The sequence below is a fragment of the Centruroides vittatus genome, unplaced genomic scaffold, assembly GCF_030686945.1.
Source record: "Centruroides vittatus isolate TY-2023 unplaced genomic scaffold, ASM3068694v2 contig_773, whole genome shotgun sequence".
Lineage (NCBI taxonomy): Eukaryota > Metazoa > Arthropoda > Arachnida > Scorpiones > Buthidae > Centruroides > Centruroides vittatus.
Window position 1 is genome coordinate 35363 of NW_027122498.1, and position 22735 is coordinate 58097.

Here is a 22735-nt window from a genome sequence, read left to right on the forward strand (position 1 = left end):
TAATTTTAATAAATGGTTACATTGTGGATTGTAATGATTTATCTTTATAATTTAAAAAAGTTGCAATATATTTTTCTGGTAAATGAAATTTATTGTTTAAATCACACAAACATTCCAATGGCATAAAATTAAAGTATTATTTAATAGATTCTACAAACCATTCTATTTACAATACAGTTAATATTTATGATACATCATTAGTTCTTTACAGAGTCGCAAAATTCGTGATACGAAGTGAATTATGTTATAAAATTTTAAAGAAAGCTTAGAGCATTAATATTTAAAAAAAATATATATTGTACGCTGGTATGATGTGAGGGAAAAACACACGACATTCTGAAAATTGCGCTCTGAATGCCCGCAGTGCTGTAGAAACAAATGATACATCAATATAAGTAAGATAATTTTATAATATAAAGATATATATAAATTAACTTAGATTACCAAATATACGCTTTAACATTTCTCTTCTACATCACTATTAATAAATTTATGATTACAACAAGCTTAGGAACGGCTTTTGTTTTAAAAAACATTGTGTGTTTTAACAATTTTTCTTTTAAATTCTCGACCGTTCTTGTTATATATCTGATCTAATTTTAATAAATTTTTATACACTTAATGTTTAAATTACCAAAAAGTTTAACTGAAGAGGGGCCATTGTAAAGCCCGAAATACATTTTAGATTGGTAGTGTGCATGTATATAGGTGTATATGATTAATATAAACTCTTTATAAAGTGAGCCAGTGTGATAAGCTCTAAATGTTTAATTGTGTATTAAAATTTTTTTTCAAGATGTAGACGACGACCTAAGTCTTAGAAGACCAGAAAACAGAGAATAAAATGAGTTGGCCATCTGTAAAAATGATTTTAAGTATATAAAATGTAAATAGTATACTGTATATGAAAAAATCTGCAAATAAAAAAGTGAAAAAATAAATTAAGCCTACCTTTACTGGAAATTTTTTGGTAACGTTGAAATAACCTCTTACGGATATACATAACGGTTCTTTTCCAAATCTCTTCATGAAATTTAAGATCTGTAAGAAATAAATGTAATCAATTCGATGTACGAGGTATTATAACAAGTTACCGTACTCACTTTTAGTTTCCGTTCGATCGATAAATCGCACTCAGAAAATCTTCGAATATCTTGAAATGAAGTCTGCATCTAAAAAATATCAAAAATAATTAAATGTAATATAAGTAACTCATCATAATATTTGAAATAAATATGATAAAATACCATAGACGTAAATGTTGAACATGCGTAAGCCACTAAAATGCATACGATTGAAGATAAAACGACAAATAGGAGATAGATAAATCTCATTACTGAGTTCAAATTAGTGAAAATAAATATATAATACATGAGGCTAGTTTCTAGTAGAATTGCAGAATACACTATTGGAGTTAATAAACGAAAATTTGTATTGATCTGATTGACGAAGTTCCAAAATTCGGCATGTTGCAACATTATCTCTTCTAAATTTAAACTTAAATTCCAATTGTTTTTATCAAGTAAAATTAAATCATCCGATACTCTTTTAAATGCTTTCTTCAAAATCATATATAAAATTATCAGAATGAATAAGAAATGAATTAATCCTCCAAGAATAAAGTTTTCTAAAATTCCAATTGTTATACAACAGAACAGATGCGTAGAATTATGGTCGTTGCTTGAATACAATGCTGGAAGTATAATGTTAATATTGAAAACTGGCAATGCACAAGTGAAAAAAGAAAGAGTTAAGAGCATGATAATAACAGTTTTGTGAAGAAATCTGCTGAATTCTTCAATTGACAAAAAATCTGGTTTTATTAGTATAATTACAGGATTCAGCTTTTCGCGTTTAAAAACAGAAAAGACGAACGCCATGGTAAAAACTGCAATACAAGAGCAGATTCTGATGATGATATTATAATCCACTATTGAATACCAACCAAAGCAAGGCATGTATTCTGCAGCAAAAGGCATTGTCATTAAAAAAAATAAACAAGAATGTCCCCAGCATACAAATTCTACAATGCTTAAGAAGAGATCCTGCAGCAAGTTAGGTTCAGAATGAAACTGTAGACAGGAGCATGAGGCGAAAAACTTCCACCCGTAGATTATTGCAGTGGACATGTGAGGCTGCAACAGACAACTAAGACATATTCTATATCTACGAACATCAGCCATTTAAATACTCGAAACAGTACGAAATGTCTGAAATAGATAAGTAGGTGGTGAGTTGTATTAACTAAAATCTATTCTGCTAAAAATTATGGTTACTTTGTTTTTTTTTATATATCTAATGAAATAAAATAAAGTCCCCTAGCAACCTTATATAAATAACGTCCTTCGCTGTTGTTGTTAAGCTTTAACATTTCATATATATCGTGACAACACTGGTGCATTTGTGAGCCAGTTCATCAGAATGCACTAATTGAAGCAGAAATCAATAGTTAACAATGCACTATTTCGTACGCTGTGAGTCATACGTTAATTACAGCATTCTTGGGTAATTGACTCTTATCAATTTTCTATTACATAAACAACAAATTATCAATTACCACGAGACTGTTCTCTCATTCTTGGCATTTTAAATATTGATAATTAATAAACGTCGGATTTATATGCACGAATAAATTACGTAATATGCAAGGAAATATACTCAACTATGTTCAAGAATGCAACAAGCATGCCAGTGTATAAAAATATGCATTAAAGTATGAAGAAGAAGCAGCTATTAATAAACCTACAACTAAATTTGCTTAAAAATATCGTTATACTAATTACATTTATACATTATTATATATTTTTTATACATTTATTTGCATTTGTTTATACATTTCTTAAATGTCTGCAGGGTTTTACATTATCTGTAATTTAAAATAAAATAAATAAAATATTTGCTTATGTCCTGAATTACTTGACCATAACACATTAATTGGGCTGCAATTTGAAAAAAAATTGTAAACATATAAATTCCCGTTGTCGCCGTCCGTTCGTATTTCCATAATCTCGAAAACGAAGTTAGGTAGATGGAAGCGTTTGAATGGATGCAACAAATTAAGATCAACGGAAGCATTTGGAATCTTCCAAGCCTCTTAAAAGGGCGAATGCATTAATCTCCAGGAGAAGACGTTATTCAAAGTTTTGTCAGTTTTTAGTGGATAACCCAATAAGTGAGGTGAATAACTTTGGCCATTAGAACTCAGTTCATTTATTGAATTTTGTAATATATACGTTTTTTTTAACCTAAGTCAGACACCTAAACTGGGTCGATAACGTTTGTGTTTGATTAAAACGCTGCTGGAAAAGTATAGAAGGTGTAGAATTAGTGAAATTTGATTTAGGAGTTTCCAGTTTTTCTACAAGCGTGTTTCTGCCAATCATCAGCTGTACAAAGAAAAACCTTTTTTACATCAAACTTATCACGTGTCTCGTAACTGTAACGTAGCATTTCCTGTAACTTATATAGAAATGTTCAGAAATATTTTTCTCAAATTATAAGTTTATTCGCGATTTATAGTTCGAATCATCCACAATAGCCAATCTCTATTCTTATTCAAGAGGAAAGCATCAGAAATCGAACCCGAATCAGAAGACGAAAACATGTCTTTTTACGCAGGTTAGTAATTTTAAATTTTAAAATACGTCATTCGAAATTCTTCATGTAACGTTTTAGAATAATTGATTCGAATTTATCGAGAAATGAATGCATCTCGTATGTCATGTATTCTAAGATATATTTTAATAAACTTTCATTTAGTATTGTCTAGCGCAACGCAGGTGTATGAAATCGATGAAAATCTCTTCTTAACCACAATTTTCGTTAGTAAGAAAGATGCTATTCCTCTTGAGATAATGTTAGATGAAATTGATATTTCATTCCATGTATGTTTGTACGAAGATAAATCAGTTTTCTCTTCTGCAACAAAGGTATATATCTTCAGAGGTAGCAAGATGAAAAAACTTTATATAAGGAACTTACCAGATGCCACGTTATATATTGGCTATCTTAAAGAAAGTAAAGCTAATGCGATTGGATATTTATACGAAAATCATTTCGTCGGAAGATATCAAACTTCACTAAAGACTCACTTTAGTGAACCAGCAAATTTTCACCAACAGTTTAAAGGAGCCAACGATACCATTTTCTATGACCTGAAACAAGTAATTTATAACTCCAAATATAAAGATGGCAAAGGTTTCTGTGATGAGATTAAGCATAAACCCAAAATCAAGAAATATTTTACGCAAAATGACGAAGATCCGTGCAATAAAAGTTTCTCTTTTAAAGTGAGGTGAGTTGTGGAATTTTACATAAGTTTTAATATTTGTTTATTTCCTCGGTGAACACTAAGAGAGACTTTATCCTATTGGCTAAACTATATTAACTGAGCGATGTCTAAGGATTCGTATAAATAAGGGGATCTTGATTAGGTCTTAAACACTGTTACTATGGAACAGTACAAACATGCTGTACTAAATATACAATTAGTGCAAAGTGATAACACTATACAGTAGTATAATAAAATATTACACAAACAATACTAATAATAAATTTGTTAAGCTGTTTCGTTTGTGAAATGGTTTTACTGTTTTTCTAGAAAATTCTGTAGTCTGCAGTTTTGAAAAAATAGCGTAGTCTGATTGCAGTTTTCCAAATAATATAATGCTAAACAATATATTGTTTAATGAGATCATTCGCGCGAATTATATTTAACCCAATATTCTTTCTCATTTTAGTATTATTTGTGGATAGATGGAATTTTTAGATGGAATTCATCGTCAATTCGGTAGGTGTTCCTTATTTTCTCGGTGCAGATTATTGTACGTGTTTTATTACACATTAAGATGTTAATAAAAAAGCAACATTAATAGTAAATTCGACTTAAATTTAACATCATAAAAGTATATAAGATGAATACGAAATACAAATAATTATTCATCAGTTCTGATTGCTCCAGGTTGTCCAACAGAACTAAACTTCCGAGAACTTATCACATTCAGATTTACAATATACAAACGAATGAACTTCGTATAATTGTACCTGTACGTCGCTTCACGTTCACTCAGTCAGTGGTTTTCTTTTCTGATACTTTAATTAAACTACAAGCTGTAAATCTTACGCGATTTTTGATATTATTTTTATAATTTAATTTATCGTTGTTACTATTTTTGCTACAACCAATGACTTTTTAACTCATATATTGAACTTGAACTGGATTATTATAAATATTTAAAGACAAAAAAAATCTATTATAACAATTATTTTTTTAATTCATCTAACGCATTCGACTGTGTGTGTAGACATCTTCAGGATCGAACAGTTTTGATTAGAATTTTTTAAAATTTAAATATTATGTTCTAAACAAGATTTATTTAAATACATAAAATTGCTAAATTCAGAATACCAGTAAATGTGTACAACACTGCCCAAAGTATACCGAATAAAATAATTAAATAAATTAACTTAAAAATAAAAATAAAGTAAATAAATGCGTAAATGAGATACAGTAGAGAATCCAAAATCGGAATCAATTGGGGACTGGGGTTGTTCCGATTACCGATTATGTACGAATAAATATATTAACCTGTCCGATGTTCAAATTTTCCTCCGTTGCGTGTCGCTTCGTGTTGAATTTTCGTCGATTCTAAGCCTAACGAAAATTTTTATAATAATAATCAAGGCTATTGTATCGTTAAAAGTTATTTCTGCATTTTGCACAAACAAAATAAATATATTAAAGAATATAAAAACATGAAAATTATACTTTAGAAGTAAATTTAGTATCAAAAACGTTCGATTCAGCACGACACACTCCGACTGAAAATCGTTCCGATTACCGGCGATTCCGATTACCGGGGTTCCGATTAACGAGTCTCTACTGTATTTGTTTTAATCACTGATATCATTGTTCACTGCATTGAGAAAATGCTTCCAAGCTGCTGATAAACAAGTGGCATTCTTATGGTTCAGATAGCCGAAAGCATTAGATGAATTTAAAATATAATTGCTGAAATTGGTTTTTTCTCTTTAAAGACTTTTATTTTGTTTATAAATTTTTGTAAAATATTTTTGAAACGTTTATTATTTTTTGTTCAATAGTAAATCTACTTATAATAAAATTTTTGTACCGTTATGGACGTGGAAAGACTAATCTTAATTAAGTATTGGATGTTTTATACCATATCTTTCTTAAGGGATTGAAATTTTTATTTACACAACTGCCTTATCCATTTCTACCGTGGATTCGGTCAGTTCCATAACAACAGGGACCGGGTGGTAATAGGTGTGACAGATCCAAGAAAGAGAACCCATAAAAGTTTTTTCGACAGATACTGGTCCTAACTCGATGCCGGGTCTTCCAAAGCGCTTCCGGAGACCTTATTTATCTCTGCATTCGGCCGTCTGTTAGTTTGGTTGTAAATGGAGCAAATATACAATAAACATTTATTATTAGTTACAAATTATTAGGTTTTAAGAGGCCGAGTAAATACAACCAATGAACACTGATTCGCATCTTGCCAACGGGCTGGCCATTTCACGCTTTCCGGGTGTTTTTCTACGTTTGTAACATCTAAATTAGTACTAGTTTCCCGTAGGAACTATTCTCATAATAATTAATTTCCCGTAGAAATAATTTGAATAGTAATAGCTATAACTTTAACTCTTATTAATAAACATTTTTTTGTTTTTTTCACAGACAAGAAAGAAGTTGTTCATTAGAAATCTTAGTAGATCATACATACTTCGAATATATGGAATTTAACGTGAATAGAACAGTTGCCGAAGTTCAGTTCTACACCATGTTTGCACAGTATGTATTTCTCAACTCGGACATTGATCAAGACGGTAAACCGGATGGCATCGGATTCAATATAGATAAAATAACCATATTTGGAAGTAATAATGAACCCGGTTATCTACTGAACACTGAAACGAATAACGAAATGGAATTTTTGGAACATATATCTCAATATAGACACACGTCTTGCATGTTGATATGTTTCACCCGTAGAGACTTTTGGAAAGATTCGGGCTGTTCCAGTGGAAGAGTCAGCAAAATAGGAGGAATATGCTCCGAGGACGATGATGATACTTTAATACGTAGTAATGTAGGATTTATTACTAATTTAGAAAGAAATTTTACAATACCAAGGTTTAAAGTTGCTGCAAATTTTGTCCATTTGTTGGGCCATGCGTTTGGCTGTAAACACGATCCTATAGATTTAAAAGAATGCAATCCTGGAGAATCAAAGGAATATATCATGCATGAAGATGTTCCTTTTCAAAGCGAAAATAATTGGAGATTTTCAAATTGTTGTTTAAAATCAATACAGGAAACAATTAAACTAAAAGGTAAGGCTGCGTATTTAATTCTGAACCTGTAAGTATATAGACTAAAACTCAAGTTTAGTCAATTAGTTTGATTACATCAAAAATTGTCAGTATATTAAGACTGGCACTAATCTAAAGTAATATAGCATAAAGAACAAACCCACCAGTAGCCGAGTAGATTAAACATAAAACCATTGAACATTCGTAGTCACTGGTTTGCGCCTTGCTAATAATAGTTAAGTGGAATTTTCTAGTTTTTCTTCATGTGCCTAATAAATAAATAGTGGCCAATTTACAGTAGAAAATCTCCACTTCTAAGAGAGCTCTCCTATAGCTGATTCCCTGTATTGCATTGCTTTAACTCCTCAATCAACTACTAATTTGACATATTTATCCACTTAGCTACTGGTGATTGGCATTCTTATGTAATGTAAAAAAACTTGAAATTTTCGATTTTATTAGTTAGTGAAATATTGAATGATTTTACATCATCTTCAAAATTATACTAAAATTGCAATTAATAGATTTTAGAATATTTTTTGTGGTGATACAAACAATCGATTTCTCTATATTTCAAGGATAATGTATATTAACAAATAGGCTGTAAAACAGAAACCTAAAATTAACTCTAATTTGGAAAATAACGAGAAAGTATATCACTTGATGCTAAACAGTAAAAGAAAGTTATATCAAAAATTTTCAAAATAAAATAACTTCATTTTATAAAATAAAAAATCAAATTTTCTTAAGCCACATTCATAAAGTTTAAATTATAAAAAAGTAAGATTGTTTCGTCTTTGGCAATAATAAAATCTTATGGAAGATATTCTACTAGCATAGTATTTATTCTATATTTATGTGTTTATGTTTGACAGACGATTGTTGAAAAAGTTCGATTTGCATAGTCTGCTAAGCAAATCGGTAAGTCTTATGTGGAGATTTTCAAAATTATAATCACTCTACTTGTATTCTGTTTAATAATTATTAAAAAGAACAGAAGTGTTTGGTATTGTTTAAAGATATAATTTCATTATAATAAACATTTTATTGATTTTTATCGATTTTATTTTATTCCATTGGTAGCCAAATGCTTGAAAAGAATTAAGTTATCCTCGTGTGGAAATGGAATTATTGAAGAAGGTGAAGCGTGTGATTGCGATCACACAACAGACAACTGCACACAACACGAACAGTGTTGTATTCCTAAAAGTTCTCCCAATCATTGCACTGTTAAACACGAAAGAAACATTGACTGTCCATTCCAGTCAGCAGAATGCTGCAACAAGTCCTGTAAATTTTCTCAAGTAACCGAAGGAAAGCCATGTTATAGCAACGTTACCTGCTTTAATGCAACTACTGTCTGCGATGGTACTTCACCATTTTGTCCTGGAATTTTAGAAGCTGATGGAACACCTTGTCTCGGGACATCACGAACTTGTCAGAAGGGTTACTGCGTCAGTAATGTTTGTGAACTTTACGAGTTACAACCTTGCGAATGTCTGTCACTCGAAGAAGAATGTCACATCTGCTGCAAAACGGAGACTAGTACATGTAAAACAGCTAAAGAATTTAAAATTTTCCCCTCAGAAAATCAGTTATATATCAAGAATATAGGCACACGTTGTAATAAAGGATACGGAACTTGTGTTAGGTAAGTAGTTAATGGAATATAACTATTTGCATTCTCTGTAATAATTTACTTTTATTTTGCAGCAATGGAATATGTAAAATAGAAAAACAGAATTATTTAATTTGGTATATTATCTTTGCATTGCCGTATCTTTTGTTTACTGCGTGGGCAATATTCTTCACTCGTCAACAAAAATAAATAAAAATTGATTAGACGTAATACATTCTTGATTAAAAAGAAAGTGATAACTTCATGATAATGTATCTGTGAAGTATAAATAAATTAAAATCATTTTAAATTGTTTTCAATTAATATCAATACAAATATTGTTAAATGCATAACGGCTGCTGACGAAAACATAAGAAATGTTTGTTGATTTGGTCATTTTGTATGCATTTCAAGAAGAAACGTTTTCGAAGAAATGGCCGCCGTTTGAAGATAGATGTTGTTGTAAGTTCGTATTATATTTATAGCCAGGTAAAAAAATATCACTAAAAACAGAGTAAACTAAATCTAAAATAAACGCCAGTAAAACTTGATTTATTTTTGATTTAGTAATACGAAAATAAGTATTTTTACATTTTTTTAATTGAAATATTAATAATCTATCAAGTCAAATAACTCATTGATAAAGTGGTTTTAATACAGCTAAGTAATCAAGCCAATGACATAATCCTTTTCATTTGAAATGAACTACGCCATTAGCTCGCTTATCCATTGATTTTTATAGTATTGGATTATAAATACTGCATTTTTCGAGCAGCCTAAAGAGAAAGAGTCTAACAGACCTTCATGTTTGGCTTATGTTCGGGCTCTATCATTCCACGGTTAGTGAAAATTTGTTCAAATCTAGCGGGAACCAAAGTTTAAACTAATGAAAAGCTTATCCGCTTAAAGCTTATTTGTCCTTCAAAACTACCTGAGAATTTGAGGAATGTTTTAATATTTCAAGATTGCTGATGGAAAAATCCCTACCTATACCTCCTAGTGTAGGACATAGTGTTTCCGATAAAGGGAGGGCAATGTTGGTAAGACGGCTAACATAGGAGGACCCAAGTAGAAGTCGGGATAAACGTCCAACTTCATCCTTGTGATGAAGAAGGGCAATCTCTTGTCCTTGGGGTAAGAAATTGCTCCTAAAGGTAGATGAACTATTTACTTATAGTCAATGGCAGGGGTATGTGAAAGGCAACCGAAAACCACCACAGTATTTTCTTCCTTGTTATAGTATAATGACATATAATCCAGGAATGGCCCTCAGTCCACGGTAGACTTTTAATGGTCAGAGGGTGTTAAGGATCTCCGGGCAAAACAAAAAATTAGCTACATGGAATGTTAGAAGTATGTTTGAAAGTGGAAAGTTAGATAATACGGTGAAGGGAATGGAAAGATTAAAGATTGATATATTGGGTGCAAGAGAGGTTAGATGGTCTGGTACGAGGGTTTGCAAAACACAGAATGGAAATTTTTAATATTCAGGAAAAAATTCGTTAAATCATAACCACGGAGTAGCTGTTTTATGTAACGAAAGTACAAGCAAGGCGGTTTTATTCTTCTTACCATACTCTGATCGAGTAATTTTAGTAAACATAAAAACGAATCTAGGAATTTTAAATATAATTCAAGTAATATTGTAGATTCTAAAAATAAAAAAATATTTCTAGGTTAAAACCACGTAAATATACGTAACGACTTCAATCAGGTAGACAAACGAAGTAACGAAGAAATACTAAACTTTTATTTTTAACAATTTCATTTTCGACAAATCTTATTAAGAATTTTACGGATCCCATTGTTTTAATTTTTACTTATAATTCAAATATATGCACCAACTGCAGAAAAAGATGGCAGTATTATTGAAGACTTTTATCAACATATAAGTGAAGTATTAAAATATACAAAGAAACATGAAATTTTAGATATTATGGGCGATTTTAATGCAAAAATTGGGGGAAAAAAAGTTGATAATTTAGTGGAAAGATTTTGATTAGGAACCAATAATGACAGAAAGAAAGATTATTACAATTCTGCCAAGAAGAAGATTTAGTCATTATTAATACTTGTTTTAAACTGCCAAATAGGAGATTATGTACACGAAGATCACCTCAGGATAAAGAGAATAATGTTGTGAGAAATCAGATAGATTATATTTTAATTCGAAAAAGGTGTATAAATAGTATTACACCAGTTAAAACATATCCAGGCGCAGATGTTTGTTCAGATCGTAATCCAGTAGTTGCTTGTACGAGAGTTACGTTTAAAAAATGGTATTAAAAAAGTAGAAATATAGATATAAGGAGGTTAAAAGATCTAAAAACGATATAAATGAAGGATTTTCAAAAATAAAAGAAAATTTTGCAAAAGTAAAGAAGAAGGAGAAACAAATAGTTCAGAATTATGGAATAATCTGAAGAAAACTATAAACAATGTAGCGGAACAAAATCTGAAACCTGAGAAAACATTAAAAAAGAAAGAATGGATGTTAGAAGAAATATTAGAATTAATGGAAGAACGAAGACATTGGAAAATATAAAGAACTCTAAGTTACTATAAGAAGAAAAATTGAAACTATGGAAAGAGTATGTTGAAAAATTATGTTTTGATAAGAGAAATTTAAAACTTATAATAATTGCTAAAGAAGAAGGACCAACGACATTGAAAGTAGAAGTAAAGAATGCAATTAGAACAACTAAGGAAGGTAACACTACCGGACCAGTTGAAGTTCCCGCTGAAATTTTGAAATTACTTGATGAAGATAATCTTGATATTTTAGTGGATTTTTATAACATTATTTATGAAAGTGGCGCAATTCCTCAAGATCTTTTAGTGTCTACGTTTATAACAATTCCCAAAAAGGATAATGCGATGTGGTGATTATAGAACTATAAGCCTAACGAGTCACGTTTTGAAAATATTCTTAAGAATAATTCATACAAGAATATATAAAAAATGTGAAGAAGACTTAAGCAACACACAGTTTGGGTTTAGAAAATCTTCTGGAACAAGAGAAGCTCTTTTTTGCTTATAGAATTCTGGTAGAAAGAAGTTTAGAGGTTAATAAAGATATATACGCCTGTTTTATAGACTATGAGAAAGCGTTTAATAGAATTCTGCATGATAAATTAATAGATATACTTATGAAGAAAGGGACTGATAGAGATGAATTGCAAATTATAATAAATCTTTACTGGGAACAGATAGCCAACATTTTAATTGATTCTAAGTTATCTGAAGAAATAGAAATAAAAAGAGCAGTAAGGCAAGGAAGTATTTTATCACCTTTACTTTTTAATATTTATTTAGATGAAATTTTTACACAAGCTTTAGAAGATATGGAACACATTGGAATTGTAATAAATGGGATGAATGTAAATAATACAGTGGTTTAAGTAGAAAATATAAATGATTTGACAAAATTATTGAAAAAGATTAATTTCGTAAGTAAATTCTACGGACTTCAGATGAACTATAAGAAAACAAAACTACTCATTTCATGCAAGAAAAATATAGATAATATAACGTTGCAGATACAAAACAGAACAATTGATAGTTTCATCAATTAAGTATTTGGGAACTAACATACAGGAAGATAGCAGATGCATTAAAGAAATTAAATCTAGAATAGAAAATGCGAGGAGTACTTTTGTCAGAATGCAGAAATTTTTCAAATGCAAAGATTTTAATTTAAATCTTAAAGTTAGAATGTCAAGGTGCTATGTGATGCCAGTTTAGTTTTATGGAGTAAAAACGTTGACCTTAGATAAAAATATTTTAAACAAACTTGAAGCGTTCGAAATGTGGTTATATAGAAGAATTTTTTAAAATATCTTGGACTGATAGAATAACAAATGATGAAGTTTCGGATAGAATGGGGAAAGAAAAAGAAGTTTTAATTACAGTTAGAAGAAGAAAGACGGGGTATTTTGGCCACATCATCCGAGGAAGTAAATATGAAATTTTAAGAAATATTTTAGAGGAAAAAATCTGTAAAAAGAATAGCCCAGGAAGGAGAAGAAAAAATTGGTTAAGCGATATATGTGAATGGAAAAATAATAAAGAAGAACAACTCACACGTAAAGCACAATTGACATTGTTATAATAATACTAATCTTACATTCAGAACAGAATACGAAATCAGAAGAAGAAGATCTACGATCTATCGACAGTCCTGCTAATATTTTAGAGTCGACTGGTGTCGGATAAGCGAACGATCAGAGTACCAAGTTTATATAATTATATTCGAGGGTTTTCTGTAACCTGATTTATAAAACTAAATGTTTTCTATAAATATATAGCTTAGTTAAAAATAATTTCTAATTTTAGACTGTCTTGCATTAAGTGCGGACATAAATCCAATGGAGAATTTGTGGAAGATTATTGTGAGACAGATATATAATGACTGTCGACAATTTTTTAATGTGACAGACTAATTCTTTAGGGTTAGGTGGGTTAAAAACTGTCTCACCTTTCGCTTAGTTTTTTATGCATAGCGGGAATAATTTAAACCACTTCGAAAAGTTGAAGGTTACTCATAGTCATACTGTTTAATATTTTATTTAAATGAAAGACTTATTGAAATGTTAATATTTTTTCTTATTTTGAGTAATGTTTTATGTTAAATAATTGAAATAAATGTTTTTTTTCCATTTTTTTATATTAAAAAAGTTATGTGAAACCTAGGGGATTTTTCTTTAAAATCGTGTGCCTCCAAGGCCACAATCTGTGATTTTTCCAACATGATTCCAAAAATAATTCTTGAAAATTTAATAAAAAATCAGATATTTAAATTAATAAATTAAAATGAAAAATGTATTGTTACTAATTCCAAATTTCTTTGTCTCTCTCTCTGCGTGCGATATCAAAAATCCAAACGTCGACGAACACCTGGCGCAGGTTAATAAGTGGTTAGTTAAGGCGCCAAGGTGCATACTGGGGAAGTTACAACCAGAGTGGTTCCCCGTTTCCTTTTCTGGTGCGCGATGTTATGCGAGGGGAAATGCCTTCCGGGAGGTGTTGTAAGGGAAAACTGGCTCCTATTCAGGTGTTACGAACGTGGAGAAAACTCAGAAAACTTCACGTGACCAGCCCGTCCGAGCGCGACCGAACTCCCAGTATTTTGCGGCAGAACCGCTGGGCCACTGCTGGGCTCCAAATTTTTTAATACAGAATTAATTTATTTCGTTCGAGTTGCTAATTTTTTTGAACAAGGTGAAATTTTTTCTGCCAGTTATAAAAAAATCTAGCAACGAGTTGATTAACTTTCCCTGCATCATTTAAAATTTTAGTGACTCCATCTTTTATGATATTTTATTTTAAAAACTTTTTATGTTTTTAATTATTATAAGACAACAAAAAACTTAATTTTGAGGGTACCATGAGTTTTATAAAAAGTTGTAAATGTTAATAACAAGTAAAATTGTCATTAAGTTGTGAAATTTGCCGATAGGAAGAAAGGAAAGGTTAAAGAATTTATCCCAAAAACTCTGAATTTGATTGGTCCCGAATTTCTTTCTCAACCTTCATATTGGTTTTTCGTATAAAAGGATGTTACATTTTCTCGTTTATTTCTAAATTTTGTCATGTCTACTAGCGTCTGAGTCAAAGCTCGATCATTCCCGATTGATATTCTAAACATTCCAACCTGTTAGTTCGCGAAAACTCGTGACCTCACGGGGTCGACCGTATTGCTCATTTCGAACTATCGTGACAGATCTATTTCGTAAATTTTTTATAACAAAATGTTTTTTAAATGAATAGATTGTTTTGTACGTTTAATGAGAAATTCGAACTCTGTCTGGGATCTCACAAACTCTAACTTCACTCGATATGACACATGACTCTGTCATTCTCCCCAACCCCGCGATATTTAATAGCCAAAATTTAATAGCATCAATTCCCCTAATACAGAAACCTCTCTGCAAAATTTTAGAAATCTTCGACGAAAAGCACAGGAGTTATTAAGTTTCAAACAGGGTAAACAAAATCGTGCTCTCCCACACAGGCACTAACATCCATACTTACAGAATAAGAACCAGCATTTCTTTTGAATTTCTCGAAATTTCAAGGTGTCCTTAGTCCAAAAATGTAAAAATCAGGAAGAGTCATTTTTTGTCAGATCGCCATTCTTTCCCTCTTTTATATAAATGGACCCGGGAAGTAAACATATGGAAGCATACAATTTTGTAGCATTTAATTTACACATTATTTAAAACAACATTGGGTTTTATCAAGTAAACCCCAAGATTCTACTAAACACACTATCCAGGAACTACATGAAAGTTTAGTAAGTGTGATTTGATGGAATAAAGTTTTTCAACCTGTGTCTGCAAACCCTTAAATTACTAAATATTAAGACATTATTCAATGATAATTTCCTGTTAATGGTTTACTTTCAATTTGATTGTTTCCATATGTATTAAAAACGATTTCAGATTTATTGATTTAATAACTGTTATGCCCAGCTTTGCCCGGGTTTATAAAGTACATTCTTTGTCATAAATCATAAATTTCAAAAAATATAAGTGGCAAAATTGATTTTATGAACATTATTAAAATGCCCATAAACTTCGTGGAAAGTATAGTACATCCTGGTAAATAATGAGTTTATAGATAAATTGTTACAATTAGTTTGGTTTATTTAGTTACAGTAACACGACACGTAGGCGATCTGTCCAAAAGGATGTATCGTCCTTAAATCCATCTTATCCACTCTGAAAAACTACAATGTCAACTCTGCCACCATTAAACGCAGCATCCAAACTCTCCTGCACACCCTTTACAGTCAAGGCCAAACAAAATGAAAATGGTTATCTTCATCTCGTTTGGACAACGGCCCACCTAGGCATCGACATTAAAGAAAAAGTCGACGCCTTCGCCAGAAGCAACCTGCCCACTCTGCCAAGTCCCAGTACATAGCTCCTGAAATCCTCCCAACCCTCCTTAATTTAACGACGATCACCATCAACACATAAAAGGTGACTGGAACATATAACTACCCCTGGCTTCACAACTGCCCGCGCATCAGCATACCCACCATCACTGATCGCTGCATAAACGTCCTAGTGAATCACGGCAGAACCAACTCGCTTCTCACCGACCACTTTCTCGCCATCCGTAAAATCAAAACGACGGATAAATGTAGTCTCTGCCCCGTCCAGCTTGACACAACCTCGCATCGTCTCGACCACTGCCCCAAATTCAACACTATCCGGGAAAAAATCTTAAACAACTTCAGTCTTGACATGAGAAACAACCCTAAGATTTCCACCTACCTTACACTCTCCCCCTCGCCACCTGTCAGGACGCCCTGATAAGGTACTTCAAGGAGTACCATCAAGGAATATCGTTACTAGAGGACGCCACTATCGCTTCTACCAATCAAGGTCTGTATAAGAAGGTCAGGACACGCTCCCGTGATTCTATGCGGCAGCGGCCATGTTGGGGCATATCGATGGAGATCATCATACGTGGTCCCTGCGTGAGTCGACTATTATTACGTTTATACGTACTCAGAACGTTAAACAATGGGTTATTCTGTGGCACCTAATTGTAAAAGTAAATCTACCGACCTTCGATTGTTTAGATTTCCTGCAGATAAGCAGAGGAAAGCGAAATTGGTGCAGAACTGCAGACAGAGTAAGTGGCAGCCAACTGAACATTCTAAACTGTGAGAGTAGTGTATATTATGTATTTTTCTATAGGTACTGTCTTTGAGATGTACACTCAAACCTGTTTTTCTGCAGTGGATAGGAACCGCATAAGAGAAAACGCATAAAAAAATCGCACAAAACTTTACGAGTAGCTATAAAAAATAGTTTTCGCAACACAATTAAAAAGTATTTTTTTATGCGGTGGATAGGGACCGCATAAAAAGTCTCACGTAGAAAATAACTAAGAATTGCTTTTTTAACTCGTTGGACCTTTTTCTGCAATCCCTAATGGGGAAAAAATCCTCTAAGAATTTTATTTTTTATATTAATTAATTATTTCCACTTAAATACCAATCTAACATTAAAAAGTTAAAAATAATCGTTAAAAATGATTTTATTTGATAAATATAGCGGCAGAAAGTGTTATTTCATTTAAAAAGGCGTGAAATTTCACACCTGCAGTCTAAAGTGGGAGGGGAGCCCACTTACCGCATCTGTTCAAATATAACATAATATTTATGATTTTTATGCTATTAAAATAAAAGGGGACCAAAAAAAACGTATGAGAAAAAAATTTTACTGAATAAAAAATGAAAAAACCTGCTGATGTCATAGAAAACATCCAATAGTTTTTAAAAATTTTACAGGAGTCAATTATGTTCCAATTTGATTGAAATTTTCATATACTGCGCAAAACAAATCGCACAAAAACAGGTTTGAGTGTATACGTGAGCTCACATTAAATTATTTGTTGTTCAGCTTCATTTCGAAGAATCTCAGTTAGAACTGTTAATCTCAACTTTTCTGTCAGTGAGATTACGTATTTTTGCCAGAGATATGAACAGTACTTTGAATGTAAAGAAAACTGTATGGAAGCAAAATCTCATTAGTCAAAAGTCAAGCGTACTTCTGCTTACTTCCGAAAACGGTATTTTATTATATTTGTATATTGTGTGTTTACAAAAAAAGAAGTTATGTCTCAGATAAGCTCTGTTAAAAATATCACCAAATTGTGTTTAATATTATCCTTTTTGATTAAATTTTATATAATTAGGAAAATATGACGTTTAAGCCTTTGTAAAGCCAAAAATGTTCATTAATGAAACGTTAGTCCAGTATTTATTTTTTAATGCATTAATATTGTATTAGTAAATGCTTTAAAATAAAATTTTGGATAACTTATGTTATTGCATTATTTTACCAAGTGCTTATATACGTACTTGCATCAGTTTTAGCATCTATTTAATTAGTTTCATTCACGACAGCGAGTGATGTGGATGATTGTTTCTTTTAAACTATTTGATCGAAAAGTTACATAAAATTGGGGATGCATAATCATCCGAAATTACTATTATAATTTTGACTGGAAATCACTGGATTTATGCAATTTTAGTTTAATTAATGTCGTATAAAACTGACTACTCGTACAGATTTGCTTAAAACGTGCGACTCGAAATACCCCAAAATGGCGGCTCAAGAAGTAGGTCACGTGTGTCCTGACCTTCTTATACAGATCTTGCCACCAATAAACATCCACAGCACGCAAAAGCCATGTAACAAGCATCTAACTTCCTCAAGAAGAAGACGTGTTATATTATTACTTTTACTTTGCAGTAAGTGAGTATACTGTAATATTTGTTTTTTTAATTATATCTTTTTTTAATAGCAATTATATTCAGTTTATTATTTTAAAAAAGTTTTGCCAATAGATGGCGCTACATGTAACCCATCAAATCCGATATAAAAAGATTATTATCGATATATAAAAATCCAATTAAAATTTTGGGATGGAATTGGGACGTTATCTAAGTTTAAAAATAGCTGACGTATCTGTTGAATTTCGTAGCAATTAGTCAAACGGTTTAGGAGTGTATAGCGAACAAATAAACAAACAGTCTTGACATAGAAGCCCATAGGATTATTTATACTAATTTTCATTAATGAAAGTTTAGACCATACAAAAATAAATTTTGAGTCTTTTTGCCTATTAATATCCTTTTATTCCAATCCAGGAACCACAAAAATCAGCCGGCGACATCAAGCAACACTTCCACAAACAACCTATGAATACAATCAAAGAACATCACAAAATTAAAAATGATCCCGAAAATTCAACAAACAGTCATATTTATGAATATAGATGAATCGTACCAATACAATATGTCCCAAAAATAGATAATACCCACAAAACTTTTTTAAAAACCGATATTACTTGGTAATCCGTAGAATATTTTTGGACAATTTTACCGGTCCTTAGGTTTAAATAGGTTTAATGATATGCCTAGGAAGTGCTTCCAGAAAGTAACTTCTACGAGTAACTGGCTTCTGGCTCCATTAAAGTTATAATGTTAAGACCGTGTGTTTATGCTGTCCACATCTTTTTAATTTGTACAATGTGTTCTTCAACGCTTAAGTAAATTAGTTAAACATTTATTTAAGAGATAAAGATGTATCTTACCTCAAAATTTTTTTTGTACAGTGGAACCTCGGTTAAGGAACATAATTCGTTCCGCTAATCCGTTCGTTAACCGAAGCAATTTTTCCCATAGAAATTAATGCAAATACAATTAATCCGTTCTAGCTGCAAATATTTTTGTAAGTTTATTTGTAAAATGGGTTTTTTAATGAAAATATAGGAAAACGTAGTATCTATCATTACAGCAACAAATATGTAAACTTTATTTAATAAAGTAGCATTGTATATACCTACGTTTCTATGGAGCTTAATGCTTGGAATAGGAATTACCTCCATAAAAATATTGGGTAGCACTGCATTGAGAGACTCTTCGAGTCGAAATCTTTTTTGATATGGAACAAGAAAGTGTTCTACAGTTGTTTGTCTTACTTTTTTAATCAAAATTTTTCTAAAATGCGATATCGCAGTGTTTTTAATTAACTTATACAAAGAAGAAAACAATCGGGAATCGAGGAATGGGATGTAGAACCAATCGAAAAGTAAGATTCAAGATAGAAATACTTTTTTTTTTTCTTTTTTTAAACTCTTTCCACCCAGTGGGCACTAAGAGGGCCTCTTTCAGAATCCCATTATGGGTTCTGCCAGCCCCACAATAGGGCGACCTGGTGGTGAGAGACGGGGACCGACATATCCGAACGGACCACCCCCCGAAAAATTCTCTCGAGTCCCCCAGAGCGGTAGGCTGCCACCTTGACCGCTCGGCCATCCGGCCGTCAGAAAGAAATACTGTAAAACCCCCGAATCTCAAGTTCAAAACGCAGCTCTCCTAAAAATTCTACGGCGATTAATCTGTGTCGTCTTCATCTGCATTACGCCTGAAGTTGTGCTGGCTAAAATTTGTGTTGTGTCTCGCCAGCCGCTCCAGTCGCCGCAGCTCCATCACTTACCATCGCTTCTTTGACCGAGCGAACCCATCTCGTCCGCTCTGGGGGCTACGACTGATCAACTTGCACTATCGTAGGACCAGCGATACGCCGCTCCTCAGTGCCGAGAGAAAATACTGTAGATAAACCATTTCCAACCACGTCAAATATGTAAGCATCTTTCTGTTCTAATAAACGATTTTCACTGTAAAATACTTGTTATCTTTGTCTCTTTCGCCACCACCAACGTACAAATGGACCCTAGACCATTACTGATGCGCGATAACTGATTCCCCCTAAAAGTCGGCAAGCTTACAGAATTGACATAAAAAACCGTTAAGTTCGTTATCCGAATTTCGTCCGTTATCCGAGACAAAACTTTTGCAAAATAACAGCTCGTTAACCGATTTGGTCGTTAACTGGGGTTCCACTGTATTTCAGATGAAGAACCATTGTTTAACATTGTTCACACTTACTGTTCAAACATTCTTTGACTTCTTAATTAGTATTAAATAGAACTTTAATAAAAGTCGTTTTAATGTCAACAAAAAAATTTTACTAATCATTCAAAATAATGTGTTTAATTGAAGAATATTATAAATTTTAAACATAGTTCTAAGTGGTTAGAGACAAAATGGGGAAAATCGGTAGCAAACTATGAAATAATTTCTTTTTTATGAAGAAATATTATTAAAATAGTAGTGACAAAGCAAACTAAACCGATGTAAACAATCGCCGAAATAAACACCGAATTAATCATCCAAAATGTAAATAGATAAAGTTTCTTGTTGCAATATTGCTGATCGTATTTATCGTCGTAAACGGGTGGATACATTTCGTACACCCACACGCAACCTGAAATAATTATTGACTTAGAAACGATAAAAGCAAAATTAAGTATTGTATTTAATAATTTTACCTAATATAAACCAAGACAACAGAAATATCAATAGTGTTATAAGAGGAATCTCCAAATATGTCTTTCTGTTTTTAAAATTTTCTACAAATCGAATAGTGGCAAAGAGTATGGTCTCGACGAAAATTCCCATACCCCCAATTATCAAAAATATTGGCACGTTATTCTGAGCTGGACATTGTGTTAAGTACGTTATACCTGAAACAACCGCAGAAATAGTTGTAAACAATTTTATAAACTTATAATTATTATTTTATACTTATTAACTATTATTTTATAAATTATTCTGAAACAGTGTATTCTAATTATTCTTTACTTAATAAATGGGTGCATTGGTAGACACTGAAAATCTTTCGTATCGCTTTTTGCACGAATATCGGTGTGTAAGATATTCCCGAATAAAGAATGATGCGAAAGGTTCCCAGTGTCTACCAATGCACACAGTTGTGAAGTAAAGGAAAATTCTATAATCTCTTACAATGAATTTGCATACCGAATGAAACCATCAAGAATGGAATTACGATGAATGCCACAATTGTTAAGTACGACACTGAAATGAAACGATAATGAAATTATTATTTAAGGCTGTAGATATAATTTGTAATGCATTCTTTGTTATTAAACATACCAATCTTAAACATAATTTTATTTACAGCTTTCATAACTTCGAACATTTTATCTGATTCGATTTGCTGTTTTAGATCTTGAGGAAGAAGCGATTCCTGACATCCTGGCGTTAATGAATTAAATTCTTTTATAAAGATACATTTATCCACCAATTTTTTAATTTACCTAAAAGAATTATATTATGAAACTCTCGCTTCTTTTTTCCGTTCGTCTTTTTGTGTTTAGCTTTTTCAGAAAATTCAGCATCGTTTTTAATTGAAGTAATTGCTTCGGGTTTCTGAAATGTAGTTTCTTTTTCAACTACTTCCTTTTTAATAAGTGATTATTTGCATTATATTTTTATTAATTTATTAATAATTATAATTAAAATATAAGGTGAATTAGAAAATAAATCTGTCTTTTCATTTTTTATGTAATTTTTCTGCTTATATGAAACATCAGCAAACTACGGAAAGCATTAAGGCTTTAATCATTGCTCATTCGTGAGGTGCATGACCCTCAATTACAACAAATAGTTCTTAATTCTTGTACAAATATATAAAAACAACGTTTAACAAATTACTTTGCTTTTCGTTTATTCGTCCGTCGTTCGGTACCAGTTGACAAGTCCACATTTCCACAAATACGACCTTTCTTTGTAGGCTGCTGCCGCCGTAACAAAATGTAAAATACGTAAAAACGAACTCTGGTGTTTTTACGAATAAACGAAAAGCAAAGTAATTTGTTAAACGTTGTTTTTATATATTTATACAAGAATTAAATGTATTACCGTCGGCCATGTATTATATTTTATATTTACTTCGTATTTTTATTATTTCCTTTCTATGGGCATTAAGACGTTCTCTTTTCGTACGAGATTTTGGCCATTCGCATAAATAGGTAAGCAGCTGGTGAAAGACTGGACTGATATATCCGAAGCAAACCACTCCTGAAAAATTCCTAGGATTTTTCGACTGTCCGAATTTGATCCCGGACTCTCTCATTCATAGTATGGGTATGCAATGTTAACATTGACGGTCATTTAGCTATCAATTGTTAAAGTAGTATACTCAGGCACTGTATGTTTTTCAAACATACAAATGACATCCGAAGCATACAAGAGTGTGCCCCGGCAATAAATGTACAGCAATGTCTGCAACATTTATGTCACAGATTTTGTACCAAATTTTGTAATAATACAAAAGCATTCAATAACCCTGCACACTCCGGACCCGTTAGTTCGAATTAGAAAAAATCTAA

At 31.7% G+C, this 22735-nt stretch overlaps 1 protein-coding gene and 2 long non-coding RNA genes across 3 annotated transcripts; 1 reads left to right on the forward strand and 2 right to left on the reverse strand.

The window, feature by feature from the left end:
- Positions 1 to 951: 951 nt before the first annotated feature.
- On the reverse strand, positions 952 to 1360 carry LOC136981578 (uncharacterized). Its single transcript, XR_010881741.1, has 3 exons — positions 1338 to 1360; positions 1104 to 1172; positions 952 to 1041 (listed from the first exon to the last, which is right to left on the reverse strand). It is a non-coding gene; the product is annotated as an uncharacterized lncRNA (long non-coding RNA).
- Positions 1361 to 3658: 2298 nt separating this feature from the next.
- LOC136981576 (disintegrin and metalloproteinase domain-containing protein 10-like) lies at positions 3659 to 9164 on the forward strand. Its single transcript, XM_067277898.1, has 4 exons — positions 3659 to 4294; positions 6701 to 7356; positions 8419 to 8986; positions 9049 to 9164. Exons 1-4 carry the CDS (start codon positions 3702 to 3704, stop codon positions 9161 to 9163), a joined length of 1932 nt encoding a protein of 643 aa, XP_067133999.1. The 5' UTR covers positions 3659 to 3701; the 3' UTR covers position 9164.
- An 11506-nt stretch (positions 9165 to 20670) lies between these two features.
- On the reverse strand, positions 20671 to 21396 carry LOC136981577 (uncharacterized). The gene is made up of 3 exons (XR_010881740.1): positions 21363 to 21396; positions 21030 to 21067; positions 20671 to 20808 (listed from the first exon to the last, which is right to left on the reverse strand). It is a non-coding gene; the product is annotated as an uncharacterized lncRNA (long non-coding RNA).
- Positions 21397 to 22735: the final 1339 nt, after the last annotated feature.